The 19,887-nt window shown below is 41.1% G+C and overlaps 1 protein-coding gene across 6 annotated transcripts in view; it reads right to left on the reverse strand.

Moving 5' to 3' along the window:
- Positions 1-2,658: 2,658 nt before the first annotated feature.
- tp53bp2a (tumor protein p53 binding protein, 2a) overlaps positions 2,659-19,887 on the reverse strand; it is a 32,081-nt gene continuing 14,852 nt past the window's right edge. Inside the window, exons 1-20 of one of the 6 annotated variants that reach the window (XM_035992186.1) lie at positions 19,372-19,466; positions 19,140-19,210; positions 17,108-17,209; positions 15,717-15,891; positions 15,304-15,485; positions 15,001-15,165; positions 14,713-14,751; positions 13,093-13,140; positions 11,732-11,915; positions 11,324-11,380; positions 10,369-10,419; positions 9,460-9,582; positions 9,128-9,249; positions 8,590-9,001; positions 6,199-7,052; positions 5,295-5,432; positions 4,907-5,040; positions 4,447-4,613; positions 4,059-4,258; positions 2,659-3,954 (exon numbers count right to left, since the gene is read on the reverse strand). In XM_035992186.1, coding sequence (XP_035848079.1) covers positions 3,913-3,954; positions 4,059-4,258; positions 4,447-4,613; positions 4,907-5,040; positions 5,295-5,432; positions 6,199-7,052; positions 8,590-9,001; positions 9,128-9,249; positions 9,460-9,582; positions 10,369-10,419; positions 11,324-11,380; positions 11,732-11,915; positions 13,093-13,140; positions 14,713-14,751; positions 15,001-15,165; positions 15,304-15,485; positions 15,717-15,891; positions 17,108-17,209; positions 19,140-19,151 — 3,207 coding nt within the window. In that variant the 5' untranslated portion in view covers positions 19,152-19,210; positions 19,372-19,466 and the 3' untranslated portion in view covers positions 2,659-3,912. Of the gene's footprint in view, positions 3,955-4,058; positions 4,259-4,446; positions 4,614-4,906; positions 5,041-5,294; positions 5,433-6,198; positions 7,053-8,589; positions 9,002-9,127; positions 9,250-9,459; positions 9,583-10,368; positions 10,420-11,323; positions 11,381-11,731; positions 11,916-13,092; positions 13,141-14,712; positions 14,752-15,000; positions 15,166-15,303; positions 15,486-15,716; positions 15,892-17,107; positions 17,210-19,139; positions 19,211-19,371; positions 19,467-19,887 lie in introns of those variants that run through there. The other 5 variants (XM_035992182.1, XM_035992183.1, XM_035992184.1 and 2 more) reach the window with 5 other exon arrangements.

Consider the following 19,887-nt stretch of genomic DNA (forward strand, 5'->3'; position numbering starts at 1 on the left):
AGTGAAAAAGGTGCAAGGATGTGCAACCTGTCCATTTTAATGCTGGAGGGTGGCGTCACACTGACACCTAGCGTACACTGAGGGGATTACACACAACCAGGTGTGCTGATTATACTGTAGAAAATAGACACATTTAATCCAATCTTTTTTACGTGACGACGAGATTTAACATTATAAACAACTATGGATTTAATATTTCTTATGTCAGTACTCCCTGTATTTATTTAGCTTTTCTTATTGTTGGCTGGAACCAAAGTTGCTTTGATTTCTCCTGACAAAAAGGAGATAGCTTAAACTTAAGTGACTACTTGGTTTAAAAATCTCATCAAGAGTTTAAAGCTGCAATAACAGTTTGTTTTTGTGGCCACGTGAGGGCGGGGCTGATCTCAACACAAATGTTATCACCTTATAAGTTGATATGGAAAACAGTTGTCAAACAGTCTGTCAGAAATGGAGCACTTATCAGAATATAGCGTAGAAAATAGAGATATAGGAAAGATTGGATAGGATAGAACAACGCAATGTAATTCTGCTAAATAAAACAACACATTCATTATTAACCTCAGTTGTTTTCATTTTAAACAAATTGTATATCAAAATACAATACACATGTTCTATACTATAGGCTCAGTCTGCCACTTTTAAAAAAAATTCTGGTGCTGGTTCCATGGTATCAGAATTTTGGATAGTCATCATGAAAACATTAATTGGTCATGTGACAAGGGCTGGGAAGATTGGCAGAACAGGCTGCCAAGTGACAGTAGGGGAGGCCTGTGCCACCAGTGCCCACCTTCTAGCCCTGCCCCTGCTCGGATAGAATATATTTTGCATCTCTAGATGAGGTGAGATTCATCGTTCAACAGATCTCATATCCCAGTAAATGTGGATGTTATGTACACAGGAGCTCAACACTTAATAAGGGTGCCTGTGAGGAAAGCCGGCTCCATTACTCTCCCGTTCCTATCCCCAGAGACACAAACCCAATGAAATAACACGCCTACAGGAGGGACCTTAGTCATTATATTGCATAAGGCAACTGCATAGATCAGATATTTATCTGTGTGCACACAGTACACCCGGCAGTTCTCCACACAGCTCATAAAAACACAAAGGGTGTGTGTGCTCAATGAGAGCTCTGAGTATGAAGGAAGGAAGGAAGGAAAAAAAAGCAGCTATCTGTCATTCCACGTGTGACTTCCTTCTCTAATTTATACAGAACTTTTAATCTATTATGAATGTATGTATCAATTATAAATGCAGTTAGTCATGTTCAGTGGGCAGTGTTGAAGTTGAATTTAGCCTTTTATCTCAACTCTATTGCAATTCAGCAGAGGATTTGTGCAGCGTATGGAGGTTTGTCTTAAACATTCAGCTGCATTAACCCCATAAAAACTCACAAAGGGACACAACAGAGGAACTTTACTGGAGCCTATGGAGGAAGGAGCGTCACTATTGCAGGTTACCATGGCAACAGAGGTACCTGAAAATGTGGTGGAGTGATTCGTTCATATAAGGACACGCAGTATGTTGTGGATATATTAGTTACATCACAAGGTGCAGCACGTTTTTCTCCCACTGTGTTCTTGCTAATAATAATAAAAATAGATTGAACTGTTTTCACTCTGCCTGCCATTCTGTTACAGAAATCTGCAGATACCTGCACACAAAACACAGAAACACAATTATTACTATTACTTTGCACCTTATACTATATCTTATAGTATGATATAGTAGGTCTACAGTATGCCTATATACTATACTATACCACATCATATACTATATTTTCTATTAATTCAGACAAGATGCATTACCACTGATAGCTGCTATAGATTCTGTCCCTCCAAAAATCTCAGATTCCATAAAGAGTCATTGAAAAATATTTTTTCTTCTCTCTTAAGTGAAATGTTTTCACAAAAAGCTTCAATGTCAGTAGCTGTTTTCCTTTTCTTTACATTAGATAGCTGGTATACAACTTTGTGCATCCATTCAACACTGCAAACACTACCAATTTACAGGATCATTAAGTTAATTTAGCCTAACCTTACTTAAATATGGGTTCTTTAAATCCTGTGTGCTCCCGCTCTTTGTGAAGCTCAATTGGGTGTGTGCTATTCCCACGTCTTTTTCTTCTGCTTGTTATTTTCCTGTTGTAAAGGGACTGGGAGAGAAAATTAGCTTATTTTACAAATTAATGTACTTAACTGTAAACTAACACAACAGGTGATCATGTTACAAGGATTGCCCAAAATACACTTTATCAATATCTGATACAAGTAATTTAGTTATAACATGAACAGGAAGCTCAGAGCGGTCTACACATAGACTGAATATCTTTATTTATAGTCTATGTGTAGAACACTCTACATCACATTGGTACTCAAAAAATGGTTTTGTTTTCATGAAAGCCTGAATCAAGTTTTATGTACTGTATCATTTATATAACAATTTTATAACCTGCTCCCACGCCTCAGTTTCTTTTCCACATTTGGACTCATGCTCTGGGAGGTGAAAGTGTCACCTTCTGTCCAGCAGAGGGCAGCAAATATTGTGTATAAAAACAATAGGCATGGAGAACCACGTTTCTATTAACTTTTATCACAATGATCATAAAATTGGAGAAAAGTCTGTATTTGTGGTCAAACAAGAAGACTATACAAACTTAGTATAAAGTATTTTATTGTAAATGTTTGAAATACTAGAGTACATTGGTGGTTATAGTTCTGACCAAAGGGCTAAAGAAAAAAGTAACAAAAATAAATACATCTGCATTGACAGAGATATGTGATGAGCTGAGTTCTGGAAACTGATATTGTATAGTTCCATCTTTTTTATTATTTAATTTGACTTAAGAAATTGTCTATGACTTTACGATATAGTGTCCTCATCGCTTAGCGATTATTACAAAACGTCAAGGTTTCTGGTAATTCGCTTGCCTTCTTACATAACTGTATGGTCATGAAATGGCTGTAAGAAAATATTAAATTCATACTTCATGACATTTTCCTGGTCAAAGAGCCTCCTAAGAGTTTGAAAGTCCATATTCATAACAATATCATTCCTACAGTAACTTTTCATTATTTTTATGACAAAAACACATGTATACACAGTATCTATGGCATCTCAACCATGTGCCAATTCAGGAAAGCAGACTGGCTTTCTGGGTATCATAGGCCACAGAATGAACAGCAATAGATCAATCAAATCACCGTTTTTGTCGTCTCATTTTCTGTTTGTTTAGCCAGAACAGTGGTGGTCACAACTGAAACTTTACTTCTAGTGCAGTTATAAAGACAGAACAGTCACTCAACACAGATGACGAGAAACAAGCCCACCAAAGATTGTCATGGTAACAGAGCATTTCAAAAGCATCATTATCATCATCATCATCCACTTGTTCACCTCATCCAATGTTGAGCCCCAAGTGTGTAGCCCAGAAAACCCATTTTAAAAGACTATTTAAAAGTGTAAAAATTACAGGGAGCAATAAAAATACTGCTTGTTCCATTTACATCCCAACATTTGAGTTTGTCAGTTCAGAAATAGTTTCAGACACTAAGTACAAAAACAACAAAAACAATGGAGTAAAGGAAAACAATGCCAATAGTGTCTTTAGTACCCAGTACACAGTGTGGCCTGGAAAAATAAGTGAGGGAGAATCCCTCTGTTGTAGATGCAGAAAAAAAGTGCCAGAAAGAGTTCATAGTTGATCCTTCATATCTTTTGGTCTGTCCTTGTCTCTTCATTTCAGCAGTGTCCTTCTCTTCCCCAGTCTGTTTAAGCCTGTGGGTGTGCATGAGTAAGTGTGTGTGTGTGCATGAGTGAGTGAGTGAGTGAGTGAGTGAGTGAGTGAGTGAGTGAGTGTGTGTGTGTGTAGAGTTCTGGCAAACTGGAATGTGCAGGGATCTTTGTGTTTTAAGCCAGGGTTCTCTGTCTTGGCTTTATTCGAGGGTAGAGCTGTTAGAAAAAACAAGAAGACATGTCAACAATGCACATTTGTACATAAAATGCTTCTACATAAAATATACACACTTATCATCATTACAGTTTCACTGACTCACCCCTAGGAGGTTTCGGGGAATGTACCCCTCATTGTCGCCCATGCGTGCCCACCACCATTCGATCTCGTCCTCGTCTTCTCTGCGGATGATGGACATGCAGTCTCCCTCGCGGAACAACAGTTCATCAGGGTTTTCGCCATTGTAGTCCCACAGACCGTAGACCACCCCCCTGTTCATGATGCCCATCTTCTCTTGCACACCTTGAGGGTAGACAATATGATATTTAAAATAATAGAACAATAATAAGCACAAAAAGATTTCGAGGGTAGTGAGCTTCTGACATAAACATGGACACAGGACACAATAAAATTAAAAATGTAAAAAAGGAACAAAGCATGCACAACATATAACAAAAAACACAGACAAAAACAATAAAGCTTTCACTGACCATAGAGGAACTGAGAGCACTGGGTATAGCCCTCCTCCATCTCTTCACATTTATCAGCTGCCGTTTGCATGTCGCTGTAAGTCATAGCAAACACTGCCGCGCCAGACTCCACCAGGAACTTGCACACTTGCACATTGTTGCAGGATGCAGCACAGTGAAGAGGTGTCCTGTGGGTGGGTGAGGAAGGAAAAGGAAGAGGAGGTAAGAACAGAGGGGCGGGAGATGAGGAACACTAACCACTATAGAGTAAGACTTTCAAAATACTTCATTTAATGACTTGGATTTTGGTGATTACAATTGGAGGGACTACACTGCATTCAAGTTTATGTTGCTGACCAGCTCATACTGCAGGATGATAATCAGAGTTGAAAAAAACTAAATATATAATAATAATATAACTAATAACAGTTGGGACTTGTCTGAGGCTGACCAACCACGTCACCAGTGAACTTGAACTTACCAGCCGTCACTGTCAGCAGCATTGACATTGACACCAAACTGAACCAGAAACTTGACAATCTCCGTATGTCCGGCACAGACGGCATTGTGCAGAGCAGTGATGCCTTCATCGTTGGGCTGACTGGGATCCTCCACCTGTGATTGAAAAATTACAAGAGGGTGAAGGGAGACATTTCATTTCATTTTAGCACAAGCAAATAATAATAAATAAATAAAAAAATATTACTACTTTTGGATATTTCTAATATAAACTTTTGTGATACAACGGTAGCTGACTAACACAGCAGAAAAAGAAGCCAAATAAAACACTTTCATTATGTGGTTGGTTTTAAACATTATAACAATGTTATAATACATAGCAAAAGTTTCTTGTGGAGAGAATGTCTTACTTCATAGATGATTCTCTGGACCAGATCAAACTCTCCCTCCAGAGAAGAGTCCAGCAGCAGAGCCAGCGGGTTGAACTTCACTCTCATGTCGTGGTCGATGCGTACAGAGCCAAGCTTGCGTAAGTTGGTCCTCTTTCCCTAAAGACACAATCATAACAGTGTATCACACAAATGATCAGCCATTACAATACAGAGAAGACAAATATAACATGAGACTGCAAAGTCTCATCCTGAAGTCTGTCCTGCTGAGATGGAAGCGTCCACTCTCAATTCAATTCAATCTGGACTGAGAGCAGAGGAGGGACTTGTTTTCCAGCTCTAACTGCATTGCTAATCCAGTTCATCCAGAAACAAATGGATTTTTTCTAAAACCATGATTATGCAACCAAATAGGTCTTAAATTGAGGTGACAAAAGGAGGGAAGCAGGGGGGGGGGGAAATGGGTCATAATGGCATTGGTTTGCTCTTTTGGGTTTAAAACCTGCCACCTCACCACAAAATCCACTTAAGGAGTTTTACTAAGAGCTTAACAAATGTAAACTGGTCTTTATTTTCAATACAGAATGGGGAAAGGTGGGGTGGGTATCCGCTTAGTGTAAGCAAATAAAAGGCCCATTTTCTCCAGAAACAATAGCAGTACTTGATTATCAAATTATATAACATCAGACCAGGTCACTTCTGTTAACAGCAGGTCATTAAATTGTAGAATTTGCACTAACTGTAACTCATGATCTGCCCCTGTGGTACTAACAAACAAATGAGTGTGAGGGGATTTAAAAACACATTCAGCACAAAAGCACACAAAGGTTAATCTATACTGTAGACTTAGGACTGTAGTGACAAACAAGACAACTGAGAGCTACACAATAATAGTGATTCAGCAGCTTAACATTGTGATTCATACCGGTGGCAGAGTGACCTGGCCAGTGACCTCAGGTGCCTTCATGGTAAAAGTGTCTTCTCCCAAGCTGTCCTGCTCTGCTCCACTGGGGTATGGGGGTGGTGGGTAGGGGGGGAACTCTTCCAGGAAGCCTTCTGGAGGTGGAGGGGGCAGGCTGGCCATTGAGTCCTCCAAGCCAGCAATTGGTGGTGGTGGGAAAAGAGCGTCATCTGGCCTGGGAGCTGGGTGGGATGGGGGAGGAGGTGGGATAATGTCCTCGCTCTCTGGGATGGCTGAAGATGGTTTGTTCTGTTCAGCAGGTGCTGGAACAGGGACATTAGCACCTGGGATGTGAGACGAGAGCTGACCTCCCTCCAGAGTCTGTCCCGTTTCTGATGGGTGGTTCTCTGCACCACTCGGAGGGCTTGGAACATGTGGCCCCACAGATCCCTCCGTCGCCTTCTCTGCTTCACCAGCATAGGTGGGAGTGGTTGGTGTAGTCACAGTCTCCATAGCTGCCAGTGTGGTCTTCTGGTAGAGGAGTTTCTGAATGTTGGGCCCTGCAGGACCCTCTGGTTCAGTGATGGAGCTGCGTTTCTTCAGGGGCCTTGGGGCATTGTAGAGTTTCTTTCTTAGGGCTTCCAGGTCACCATCACTCTGATGCCTGTATGGGTTGGAAATGAAAGGAAGCAGCTTGGTGGGGCTGAGGGGCCGGGGGGTGCGCTCTGTTTCTGGTTGAGGGCCCTCAGTTGGGCTGGGACCCATGTTGTTGGCTCCATTGTGGTCAACCTCAGATTCTAGGGCAGGGGAGCGTCGGTCCATGTACGGGTTCTCTGGATGTAGGGAGCCTCCACTGGGGATCACTGGTTTACCGTACACTGCAAACATAGATAGGAAACAAGTGTTACAACTGCCATGTCTACAGAGATACTACCAATACCACACTAATTACCTAATGACTGTCCCTTTGTTCTCTATCACTTACAGTATGAACTACTTTCTTTCCCAAAGCAAATTATCATAGTGTGATAATTACAAGATGGAGCCTTAAACTGATGATAACAAAAGGAATAGCACCATGCTAATTAATCGTTTAGTATCCAATTAAGATACTGTATTCAAACCCTACCACCTGACTTAACGCGCTAAGCAAAAGATGCAGTGATAAATACTGTTAAGACAGATCAGACAAAAACAAGATACTTTTTCCACCAACATATTGCTTGAGTTTTTTTAATGGCTGTAAAGATATCTGCTCGTTTCATTTTTTAAACCTGTGGCTCAATGACATTTTTGTATTAAATATAAATTATGGCTTGAAGGGAACATTGGTCAAAAATGTTCACCTGATATCAATTATGGATGCACTTGAAATACTGTTCTGGTAATTTATCTTTGAACTTAAGCTATGAGACATTAAATACTGCACACCTTCATAATTCATAACTAACAACTGGCCATGCTGAAGTCAGTACAATGTTTTTGTTTTTATAAATCAATTACAAGGTCAGTCTAAATTACGGTATAACAATTACTTAATTGGACCTATTATACTCACTCTCTATTACACTCAGACTCGGTACTTTGTCTTTTCCATCTCTATCTGCCAGGAGGGGATCTCTCATTTATTTATCCGTTTTTTCCTGTTTCCCTTAAATGTCTATATAATAATAGTATCGTATTCTACAGATATTTTACAGATCTAGCCTGGATTACATGAAAATCCTCAGAACAGACAAACATGTGTTCCATTTCCTTTCCACAATTCCAGTTAGAAGCAGCAGGTACAGTTGCCTATGATTGTGTTTGTAAAGGGAAGATGTAACAAATGGCTTAGCCTCCCTAGCTGCTCCTCTGGTCAGTGGTGTGTGAATATTTCTTGTTGAGGATGCTGAAGAGAAGCAGGGCAGATTGACCTTACAGTGAATATATCTCCAGTGACACAAGATACTATTAAAACCCTTGTTTACATGTAGATCTTGTGTTTAGATTTGGTAGTCATAACTTGTTTTTGTACTCCAGCATTAGTCTTCAGATTTAATGTTGATTTCACTCAAAATGATACTTACTTCAGAGACTGATATGTAAACCTGTAGCTTGACATGTGCACATATACTCTTTGATTTTGTGTGTTACAGCAGATTTATGTTTAACTCAAAGTGTGACATTCTATTTCTACGTGTAATCTATCTAAATGCACTGTGTAACCGAAGCTTGTTCTAAGACAGGACCCTCTCAGATCATGGAAGAAGTAAGCGTATAGACAAAGCCTATAGACAAATAATGCGTTCATGACCTACTCCTATTGAGGCAACTATCTAGAAACCCAAAGGACAATGACCCTATTCATCTGTGTCACCTCAACAACACTGTTCATGGACTAAATTCAAAAAAGTTACTACTGGATATTCTTACCACTGACAAATCCATTGGTGCGGGTCTGAGACCTGTTGAGAGCGCCTTGCACCCCAGGCTGGTTGAAAGGCTTCCCTGAGCCAGGCTGCTGCGTGTACATGGAGTAAATGGAGCTGGCCGCTAAGGTCTGGGGCTTACTCAGGCTGGCATCTTTGGAGGAGGGCAGCTCTGGGGTGAAGGGCCGTACCGTGGCTGCAGGTGGAGTGTCCTGCTTGGAGGGTAGGGGGAGTGTCTGGCTTTGTGAGGGCGGGAGAGGGTTGCGGCCCTGAGCAGCCGGGGGCTGCTGGCTGTGGGGCTTGGCTTTGGGGAAGGTGCCCGTGTTGAGACCTGGTTTGCCGTAGGGCATGGCACCAGGGCCTTTTGGTTTGGTGGGAACAGGAGGAGGCACCTTGACTGGAGCTTTTGGAGCAGACTGGAGAGATGAGAGAAGAAAGAGAGATAGCAAATTAGATGCCAGGGTGTATTCCTGCTGATAACCAAATCTGACTAGTGATTTTTCCTGTGACGATGTAAGGAGTGTGTTTCCGTTCCCTCTCACCTGAGCGTCCCTGACCAGGTCATCACTGCTCTGGTTTTTGCGGAGGGAGGTAGTGGGAGCCTCCGTTGGCTCGAACATAGAAAATGGACGCACCTTCCTGTCCCGCTTCAGTTCTGTCTCATCTTAACACAAACCCCATGTAAAAGCAGTAATCAGTTTTGTTTCATGTTCAGACACAGTGTGATTCTATAGAAAGACAGGATAAAACCCCCTTTGGAAGTTTTTGTTCTGCCACATTACTGTTTTCACAGTTGCAGGAAGGGATTGCAGTGCAGTTCATGTGGAGAGGCTGTATGTGCACAGTGCACGTGATGTTTGTGCGTGTCCCTTACCTTGTTCTGTGTTAGAGTTGGAGTGAGAGGTCATTCGTGGCAGTGTTGAAGCTGAACCATGACCGTTGGTGGTGGATTCTGGACCTGAAGAGTCCCAGTCTGCCAGCTTGGATGGCTGAAGGCCTGGGGGATCAGCAGGAGAGGAGGGAGAGAAGAAGGCACAAACGAGAGGCAGAGAGTGTTTAAATGTTAGGATGTCATTTTAAATTTTACACATAGAAGATAAAACAAAGCACCAGTACACATCGGAAACTAGCTTCAGCCATTATTTATCCATAAGTTCCCATAGGTGTGTGTTATACCGAGTCACACATCATAGATTTTTGAAAAAGAACCGTGGATTCTGTAGCATTTTTGCCTCCCTCGTTACTCATCATTTGTTGTTTTGGTTGACTGACCAAGACCCAGCCAGTGGCCATGCATGTCTGCAGACATCCACAGTTAGATGAGCCACAAAAGCATGGGGCTCTTGCAACTAGCAAGATTAGCATCATTTCAAAGATGGTAAATATATGATGATTTCCATCGCAGTGCCTGCAGCCTGTAGTTAAATGCTCCCTCTCAAGAGGTGTTGTACAAATATGCCAACAAACGCACACAGATTTTGCGAACAAGAACTAATTGGGTTGGTCAGAATCCACAGAGAATGTCAGTTCAACTGAAGGTTATGCGTTTGTTCCAACTGACCCATTTAAAGCGGCAGAAAAAGAACTGAGGAGAAAGCTCAACAAACCCGCTTTAACAAACAGCAGGAAAACAAACAAACAGGACCAAAGATCCAGCTAGGAAATTATATATATATATACACACATATTCTTTTTCAGTGAGAATCACTCCCATGAAAAATAAGCACAAAGGAACGAAGCCATTGAGAAGCACACATGCACACAAACACACAGAAGTGTGTACCTTTTCTCTTAGCCCGCAGCTCTTTCAGAGGCTTAAGCAAGAACATGGCTTCTGAGGAAGATGTATTCAAAAGACAAGAAAAACAAAAGTAGCCTTAGAGCTCCAGATCTCCCTTTGCTCTAGACAAGCTGTGGGCCCAGGCAGGGGCCCCTCTGAGGGGCCACGCAAAGACCAGCACAACCCCCAGGAGCCTGCCTGATACTATGCACAACGTCCCTAATCGAGAAGAACTGGGAATGGGTGTATACTAAGAGCAGTTTCCTCTGCGCACCCGCTCATCCCCATCTCTCTTCTTCCCATACTGAAAATCAACTCAGCATGCAGAAATAATTGCGTGCAAAATCATGACAGACTAGGAAAAACCTGTTACTTTTACTTCCTGTATGTGGAATTGCTTTAAATAGGAAAACACAGGCTGATGAGGAGGTGAGAGAGGGAATGAGGGAGGGGAGGGTCCCTTTTGCTGTTGTTTTGTAATGACTAATTTTAGTGTTGGCTCATTCATTTTTAATAACATAAAGCGCACTGCTGGCCCACTATCCACTGGGGGACTGAGTTAGGGCTAAGAGAGTAAGTCTAGAGATGGAGCGCCTGAGAAAAGAATACTGAGAAAGAAAATGGCACAAAGAACATTTTTTAAATGGGATATGTTGCTCTTGTGCTTCATTGGTTTGGCCAGACTTCGTTCCCTTCCATTACACAGCACACATGCTACTGGAGTCTGTGGGGAGAGGGTGCTGGTGTAACGACAGCTTACTCTATACCGTCTCTCAAACTTGATTTTAAAAGAAAAAAAGAAGAGTGGCACAAAGAGACTTATAATAATAAAAACTGTTTCAAAAACCGGTTCACTCACAGCAAAACATATCAAAAGTTCTTCAGAAAATGCAAGGAGACGGAGGAAAGACTTTAAAGTTCAGGCTCAAAACACACCATCCAGGAGGTAACTAGATACCTTCTGAGCTCAGAGTGACATCACAATCAGCATGTGTCCCAGACTCCTCTGCTCCTGCTGGAGGCAGGACAGTCTTGTCACATTTCAATTACAACAAAACATACCCAACTCCATGATGACATTCACAAAGAACACACGGAACAGTAGTTGAGGACTCTTTACTGTTGGTTTCCTTACAGATTTGTGATCTGAAAATGTTAAGCTTCCTTTTTTAACTCTGCTCCTGAGTGAGCTGGTGCAGACTCGGCAATCGCCAAATTTAGCTGAAGAAATTATATGTAAAAAAAGACAGGAGGGACAAATCGAAGACCTGCTTCCAAGTCAGAGATCTGAGTCATGGCCAGAAAGGAAAAGGCTTGGGTTAAGAGGTGAAAGGCTGCCGACAGTGTGTTGTCTCTGGCTGCTCACCTGTGCCGGCCTTGCTCTGTGGGTCGTGGGCTGGAAGGGTGGCAGTGCCGTCCGGGTAGGCTGGTTTTACAAGCAGGTCGTGCCTCATTGGGCCCCTGGGCATGGTGGACGACTGGATGTATGGGCCAACCGCCGCCACGCGAGACGGACCTGACTGCTGTCCAGCTTGGCCATCAGAGGGCACCTGTACAGTGAACGGGTAGGAGAGAAAAAAATAAGAGGAGGCTGTTAGAGTGTCAAAGGTCAGTGAGAGTAATCTATAAGATCTTGTATTACAGCAGAGAGAGAGAGAGAGAACACACTGTTCAGACTCATAAACTAATAGATAACAAAATGGTAAACAAAACCTAATCTGATGTTTTTTATTAATACAAAAAAACATTGAGTATAAGTATAAGTATCAAAGATTAAGTTAACATTGAGGCACTAATCAACAACACTTAAAAGTCTATAGCAGCCCTCTGAGGCTGTAATGTTCATTATGTAACAAATTCTTTTTAGATAATATGATTAGATGAAAAATAGGGAGACAACTTTCATATTCTTACATTATTACATTACTAGGGAGGCTAAAATGTAAACTTTAGCCTGAGGGTGGCGCCAGAGCGGGCTATAATGCTACTCAAATCAAAAAGATTTAATCTGGTCAGTGTGGAAGTGTTCGAAGATTTGTAAGTCAGTCTTCTTCATTTTTCTAACCTGTGGATGGTGCTAGCAGAATGGGCATTACAGTGAGACACTCGTGACATTTTTTTAAAGGTTTACATATCATAAAGTGACGTCTGGGACAAGTGGAATTTTAGGTCATGTTTCTCTGAGGACCATGGATCTCTATAAATGTGACAAATCGGCAATCCACCGAGATTTTAAATATTCATACCCTCTCATTTTGTTAGCAGCATGGTGCTTTTTTTTTTTTTTTTTTTTTATAAAACATGCAATGGAACATCTTGCAGTGATTTTAATCCACACTGGCAGTACAGCCTCTTAAATCCTGTATCTTAATTTAAGGCTTAATTAGAGACATCTTGAAGTTAGAAGATATTGACTTTATCATAGATACAACATCTTACAGAAGAAATGAAATGCCAATAAACAGAATGATTAACATTCACTTCAAACCTGGGTTAAGTACTTAGTACCTCTTTCAAAAATACAGCTCAACCCCTGGACAAAAACCTACAGCTGATTTCATTATGACAAGCTGTCCCTTTAAAACAAGATAAATATGGCTCCCTTTGCCCATCAAGAGTCTGAAGCAAAAAAGAACTAATAGAATCGGATGTGTCAAGTCATACTGAAGAGATCAAATCAGAAAGAAAAGGGACACTTATGTTCCGCTCCAGTACTAGTTTAGTTACCTGAAGATGAGTGTCTTTTGAAGCCCTCTCTTTACCAGGATAGCCATTCTTGAAAAAAACAAAAGCACAAACATGCAACAGCAGTTCAAAATACCAAATAATTCCCTTTTTCCAATCTAATATGAGCCTTTTCTAAGTGTTTCCTGAACTATGTCACTAAGACGGTGCAGGATGACTCTAGGCTGGCAGCTCTCTTATACGTGCTTGTTGGGTGATGTCAGCCAGACGCTTGCTGTTTGGTTGGAGGAGAGAGCAGCTTGGATGGAGTGTGTCTTTGTGCTAGTGTGAAAAAGGCCTACTCATTATGATTCCAGGCAGGGTGTGGGTAAATCACCTCTTCACTAAGGCCTATTCAGGCCTGCACACACCTTTCTCTGTTCTGTTCCTATTTTATTATATTAGTCAAGGGAACATCAAAGAGAAGTTGGGCTTCTTTAAAGTTGGATAGGGTGCAGGTTGCTACTTTATCTAAAAGGCTTCCAGCAGAGCTTCAGAAGAATATATTAAATATAAATTATTTTTTATTATTTATGTTCTAACTTATAAGTCACTTTAGATCTTGTAAAGTAATGTAGAGTAAACATGGCATGCTGCAAAATAAGAAGGCTATCTTTTGTATCTACTGTACAACACAGAAAGAAAAGAACCTGATGGCACTGAATGCAAACAGCTTTGTGATTTGAGGTGACAAAGTTGTGAATCAGTATTATATAATGAAAAACAAGTGTTGAGGTTAATTGGTTGAATGTTAATTTGGTTGAAAGAAAGAAAGTTAATGTTGAAGGCCAATAAAACACATTAATTATGTCTGAGAGGAAGTTGACCTGATCAGGGAAACATAATTAAAGAAATGACTGCTTAGAGGAGTAAAATGGCTCATGTTAACTAAGAGGGTAAACATAAAATCATCCATCATTTAAGCAGAATGTTTATGTATTCTTTTTGGCCACCCTTACATCTTTGCTATCCTGACACAAGCATTCAACCTCAAGCAGTAAGCATGTTTTTTTCTTCCTTCGTCTCTGTTGACTCTTATTTACATTCCCATGGCAACCTGTGTTCAAAACAACTCCTAGAAATGAGAGAGAGGTGCAGAGGAGCAGCGAGCCACCAGGCAGCGAACTCAAAGCCAAACCTTTAACACTTATTAGAGCTAGTACAAACACTGGATTATTTAGATTGCTAATTTCTAGTATGGGTTAAATCCAGTCATGTATTTTAATATAAATGTGTTTTGAAAAGGCCATGTTTTTTAGTTAGAGGTTTTTTTTTGCTTTAAGTCAACTGATTATTCGCCCTTTCCGGTTTCTGTGCAGCCAGAAAAGATAACATCTCCTCTGACATTCCTGCCCTACTGAGATGTCAGCCTGCACTCATTACTCCTCTCTCATATTCAGAAGTTGTTTCTGCCAAATGGGACTGAAAAGACATCTGAGTGAAGAAGTGGGAGTGTAAACTCAAATGCAACTCTGTGACATGCTCAAAACAATGATATAACCCCACGAGCTAGCTCAGAAAGAGAGATCGAAGAACGAAAAAAGACGAATAGGAGTGGACTCCTTCAAGTGAGGGGCTCACTAGGTTTCCCACACAGAAGATAGTGAGGTTAAGAAGCCTTACATTGGCATGGGTGAGCTCTGAATGCCAGGGAATCTGAGGCTTCCGGAGATAAAGAGAGACACAAACAGCCTTTATTATGTGGCCACTAGGGGGAGCTCTGACCAAAACCATTCCCATCACTTATATGCAGATATGAATAATAATGGCTTGACAAATTTAGTTAGAAAGTCACAATAACAATTAAAGCTACGTGAACACAATACACAAAATATAAAAGTTGACACCTGAGGGGGGTCTGAATCAGGTTTTGTGATTGTGTTTATGTTATTGTGGTGTGATAATACTTACAGGCAAGTTTTCCTTCTGCTGCAGGGCTGCCTTCTTCTTCCACAGCCGATCTCGGAGCTCACTGATCCGTTTGTCCATGGCAGCCACCTCCAGGTTGCGCTTGTTCAGGCCCTCTCTCTGCTGCTGCAACTTAGAGTTTTGATCGTGGTTGAGCTTGTTCCTCAGCTGACCGCCAAGAAGGACAAGACATTAGGACAAAGAGAAGTTAGTGCAACATTTATGCTCATTAAAACAAATATTGTCTTTGGAGCTCAATTTTGTTCTTGTGTTGAATTTTATCTTGTCAATTTTATTTCTGCACACCTGTAGCTCCTTGTAGAGGCGATCTAGTTCAGCCACAGAGCTCTGGTTGTCATTGAAGTTGTCCATTTTGCCATTTTTGAGCAACTCCAGCTGTCGGCTAAGCTCCTCCACCTTGGACGCAGCCATCACTAGTTCTCTCTGCTTCTGCTGGAACAGGTTGTTCATCTGCTCTATTTCCTCCACTGGAGAGGGAGAGGCATGAAAACAAGAGGGAGGTGGGGAAAGGGAACCACAGGTAGAGAGAAGGTGCGTGAAGATGATGGAGCCGGGGAGGTGAGAGACAGAATATCATGAAGACAGAAAGTTAAAGAAAGAAACCCTAACCCTAAGAAAATCAAATACCCCACGCTTCCAGTCATACAATATTCCGAGCAGGCCTCCATTCATAAATTCACTAAGTCCATGAGCTTTACCCAGTTTGCCATTACTGAGGCGCTTCTGCTCCACTTGGCCCTTGAGGGCCCGGACCTTCTTGAGCCGAGTTTCCTGGTTCTCAATATTCTCTCGGAGGCGCTGCAGCTTCTCCTGCTCCGAGGCCTGCTGCTGCTGACGCTGCTCCTGCTGCTTCAAGTAGCGCAGCCGCTGCTCCTGAAGAGACAAAAGAGAGGAGACAGGGAGCATAGAGGAAAAGTCAGAAACATAATTAAACAGACGTATTCCTGTTAACTTTCATTTATGAGTAATCCATGACCAAGTTATGCTTTCCTCAACAGCTGCTGTCCAAGTGTCCTCAGGCAAGGCACTGAACTACCCACTCTGGTAAAAGGTTAGGGGCTAGCATTAAAAGGGCTGACGTAAGAATATGATTCCCCTGTACTGTAACTGCCCCTGCAGGCTGTTAGGAATGCTTTTTATATTAACATACATGGTTAAATAAAGATTAAGATACTTTTAAAATCAATCATCAGTCTTGAACTATGACACAGTGTGTTATACACCCGTCAGAGCTCTCCCAAACAGGTTCTAAGAGAACACAACAGTCTCTTTTCAGGAAAAGTACCAGGCGATGTGTGCTGATGGTAATGCCTGTTGTTTACTTGGCTTGTATGCAAATATACATGACTGTTTGAAGCTACATTCCTTGGAATGCTATATCATCCTCAGGCAACAGTTGCTTGGATCAGAATGCTAAAGTGGGTCAAGGACACAGGTTGCAGCCTGCAGGGCACATCTAAATACATTTATAAAAAATAAAATAAAAAAAGACAAGTTAATTTTTTTTTTTTTTTTTTTTTTTTTTTTTAAAGCTATCTTAATACAGTACATATGTATGGATCAGCAGAATGGAAACATTCTAACGTGCCTTAGCAGGAACAAAAAAATGCATAGGAGGAAAAATGGTCAGCCAAGTATTTAATTATATCACGCCTGTCTGCTGTCTTTCCCACCATCCTGAGTAGGCTGAGAAACACGTCCTAAGCAAGAAAAAGACATCTTTTAAATATCAGACGAGTCCTGCACAGTGAGAATTGAAGGCAGGCAGCTGTCTCAGGCTTCTCAAATTATAAAACACTACACCTGCAGCCATCCACAAGTCATCTAACCTGTCTATCACAACTACCACATGCACTATTAGCATCTTTATTTCCGTAAGTGCACTAGACTTGTTTAGTACCTTTGTTTTGTGTACCATCTCCCCACATTCGCTCAATAACCCCCTCTTTAATCTTGCTCCATTATTTTGTCTCTCCTCCTATGGCTTTGACTTTGATCTCCGCCACTTAAACCTCCTCATCCCCTGTATCTACCCATCTCTCTACCAGTCCCTATCTCCCCTTTCATCTTGTACTCAGTCTTTATGCACCTTGGAAGCAAGGAGCTGTTGTTGAGCTTCTATTTGTTGCTGCTGTCTGGCAGCCATCTCTTGTAGTTCGGCCAGCGTCATGTCCATCCGGGGTGTCGCCACCTGGGCATGGATAAATAGAGGGACAAAGGACAAAAGACAACACATTCAATCCAGTGTTGTAATACATGTTCTATCGACAGTCATTTAAAGTGGAACTACTATGCTTTTCTGTGTTTTCTGTCATATCTATAACGTTATAATGCCAGATTTTCATGTTAAACGTGGCTCAAATAATGAGGTAAACGTATTTCAGAGAAATCCCCGCGAGCTAAAACGTTCAGATTTCCAACTGTTCTGAACGCTCTGGTTTCAACAGTTTTTTCTTTCTGCTTAGTGTTACGCAACTACACGCCGGCCTTTTATGATTGGTCATCTGCTCCAGGCTGGAACGACTGAAATGTTTTTTTAAGCTACATGTTGCTACATGTAGTTACATGCTAACGGCAGTAAAAGATGTAATCTTGGCTGCCAATGTTGTTAAATTCTCCCGAATTCCAGGTCACATTACTCCTGAAACATTACCAGTAATGTAGTAATTGGTTTAAAAGCCTTTGTCTGTGATTTTTGACGGTAGAAAGTGTTGCTATAATCTATTAGTGTCCACTGCTAACTACAGTAGCTGCGTGCTAACGCCAGATAGCTGTAATCTTGGCGGCCAATGTTGGTAATTTCTCCCCAATTTCGGGGTTAGGGTCACATTACTGCCGGAACATGTGCAGTTGTGTAGTATTTGGTTTAGAGCTTTTATCTGTGATTTTTGATGGTAAAAACTGCTGCTCCATTCCATTACAATCTAACGTTAGCCTACTGCTAAATATTAGATAGCTGCATGTTAACGCCAGATAGCTGTAATGTTGGCTGCCAATGTTAGTAATTTCTCCCCACTTTCGGGTCACATTACTGCTGGGACATGTCCGGTTGTGTAGTATTTGGTTTAGAAGGCTTTATTGGTGATTTTTCATGGTACAAAGTCCTGCTATATACTCCGTTGCACTCAGTCTCAAGCTCCGGAGTGAAACAACAGTGGAGAATCAGAGACTCGCGGACATGCCCTGACCAATCAGAGCAGACTGGGCTTTTTCTGGAGGGCTTAAGAGACAGACGCTCCAACAGAGTGTCTCATACAGTGAATACAGTAACAGTAAAGTGTTTTTTGAACATTACAGCAAGTAAACATGTTCTAGTAGAATCACAAAAAACAAGTATGAACCTGAAAATGCTATATAATAATAATAATAATAATAATAATAATAATAATAATAATAATAATAATAATAATAATAATAATAATAAGTCCACTTTAAGGTCTAATACAAGACAACAAGTCTAGCCTTGAAGTCAGAAATGCAAAAGCAGCAAGAGACAAAACATCCCTTTACCTTTCTATTCAAACCCTTAAAATGAGGACCAATGTAGGCCTTTTTGTGATTTTAGAATTCATAACAGCACATTTATTCTCAAGTGACATTCTCAACTTGATAATTATTTAAACAGTCATGTCCATGTTATGATGCACTGATACATTTTTCATTCGCATTTATACACTGCAGGGTGTTTTTGAATTGAATTAATTAGTTGCCCTCAGCAAATCATCAAGTTGGCTTGTTGTTCATTATAAAGAAACAAACTAGGTCACAAAATTTATGTTAATAATAAAAATATATGACCCACATAACAGGAATGAAAGTGGTGGTGGTGATGCATCAAAATATCCTCTACTTGCAATGAGCCAGGGAAGCTATGACTGTTATTCTGTTATTCCAATGAGGTGCAGCAAAAAGTCTGTGTAAATTAGTTCCAGGGCTTTTGTTCTTCTTAAATTAAAATTATTAAAATTAAAATTAAAATTGTCTGTTTATGCTTGGGGTGGACAACAAAACAATAAAAATACATCAACATAGACATATCAAAAATAGTCTGTCAAAAAAACAATGGAAGCATCCTGCTGAACGCATTTCAAATTGTCTAAAAAGAAGACATACAAACTCACCCCATTCTCCATTCTTCTGTCTGGGGGACCCTTCACTCCATTCCTCTTCTGCTCTGAGCCTCTTGACCCACCTGAGTAACCAACCAAATAGTAGACTTCATCAGATATCACAATCTACTGTAGATCTTCATCTAAGGCGACTGCCTCACTTTAGTCCAAACCATGAAACAGCTTTGGCCTTTGCCGACAACTGTGAAAAATTAACTGAAATGATAAAAGAACGTCCCCATGCCTTTTTGTCTGTCACTTTTCTGACAAAAAAAGGGTACACACTGTACAGCTTTATCTAGACTTGCTGCAGAGGATGGTGTAGATCAGTAGACAGCTCGGCAAAACTCGCACTGGCTAGTGCTGAATGATCTTAGCTCCTCTGGGAAACAACTAGGATCAGTGCTCTTTGTGACTTGCCATAATCTCAGGATTTAAACGAATACATAACCGTCTGTTATGGGTCCCACAATTGTGTGTGCATGTGCTTGTCTGTGTACATGAATGCACTTATATCCAACCATGCTACTGGCATTTGACAGCTAAGGGAGGGGGGGGGGGGGGCTGGCAATCCAGATCACAACCTTAAAGCCTTGGCACACAACCAAAGCCCTTTAGCTTGCATAATGGTTTTAGATGACCCTTGACATACAGTACCACATCTTAAATACATGCACTGGTTATGTGTTGGTGTGAACATAACACCATGCTAAAATTTAATAAGTCACATTGTGAGATTACTTAGCTAGCTCAATTGAGC

This window comes from Sander lucioperca, chromosome 15, assembly GCF_008315115.2.
Source record: "Sander lucioperca isolate FBNREF2018 chromosome 15, SLUC_FBN_1.2, whole genome shotgun sequence".
Classification (NCBI taxonomy): domain Eukaryota; kingdom Metazoa; phylum Chordata; class Actinopteri; order Perciformes; family Percidae; genus Sander; species Sander lucioperca.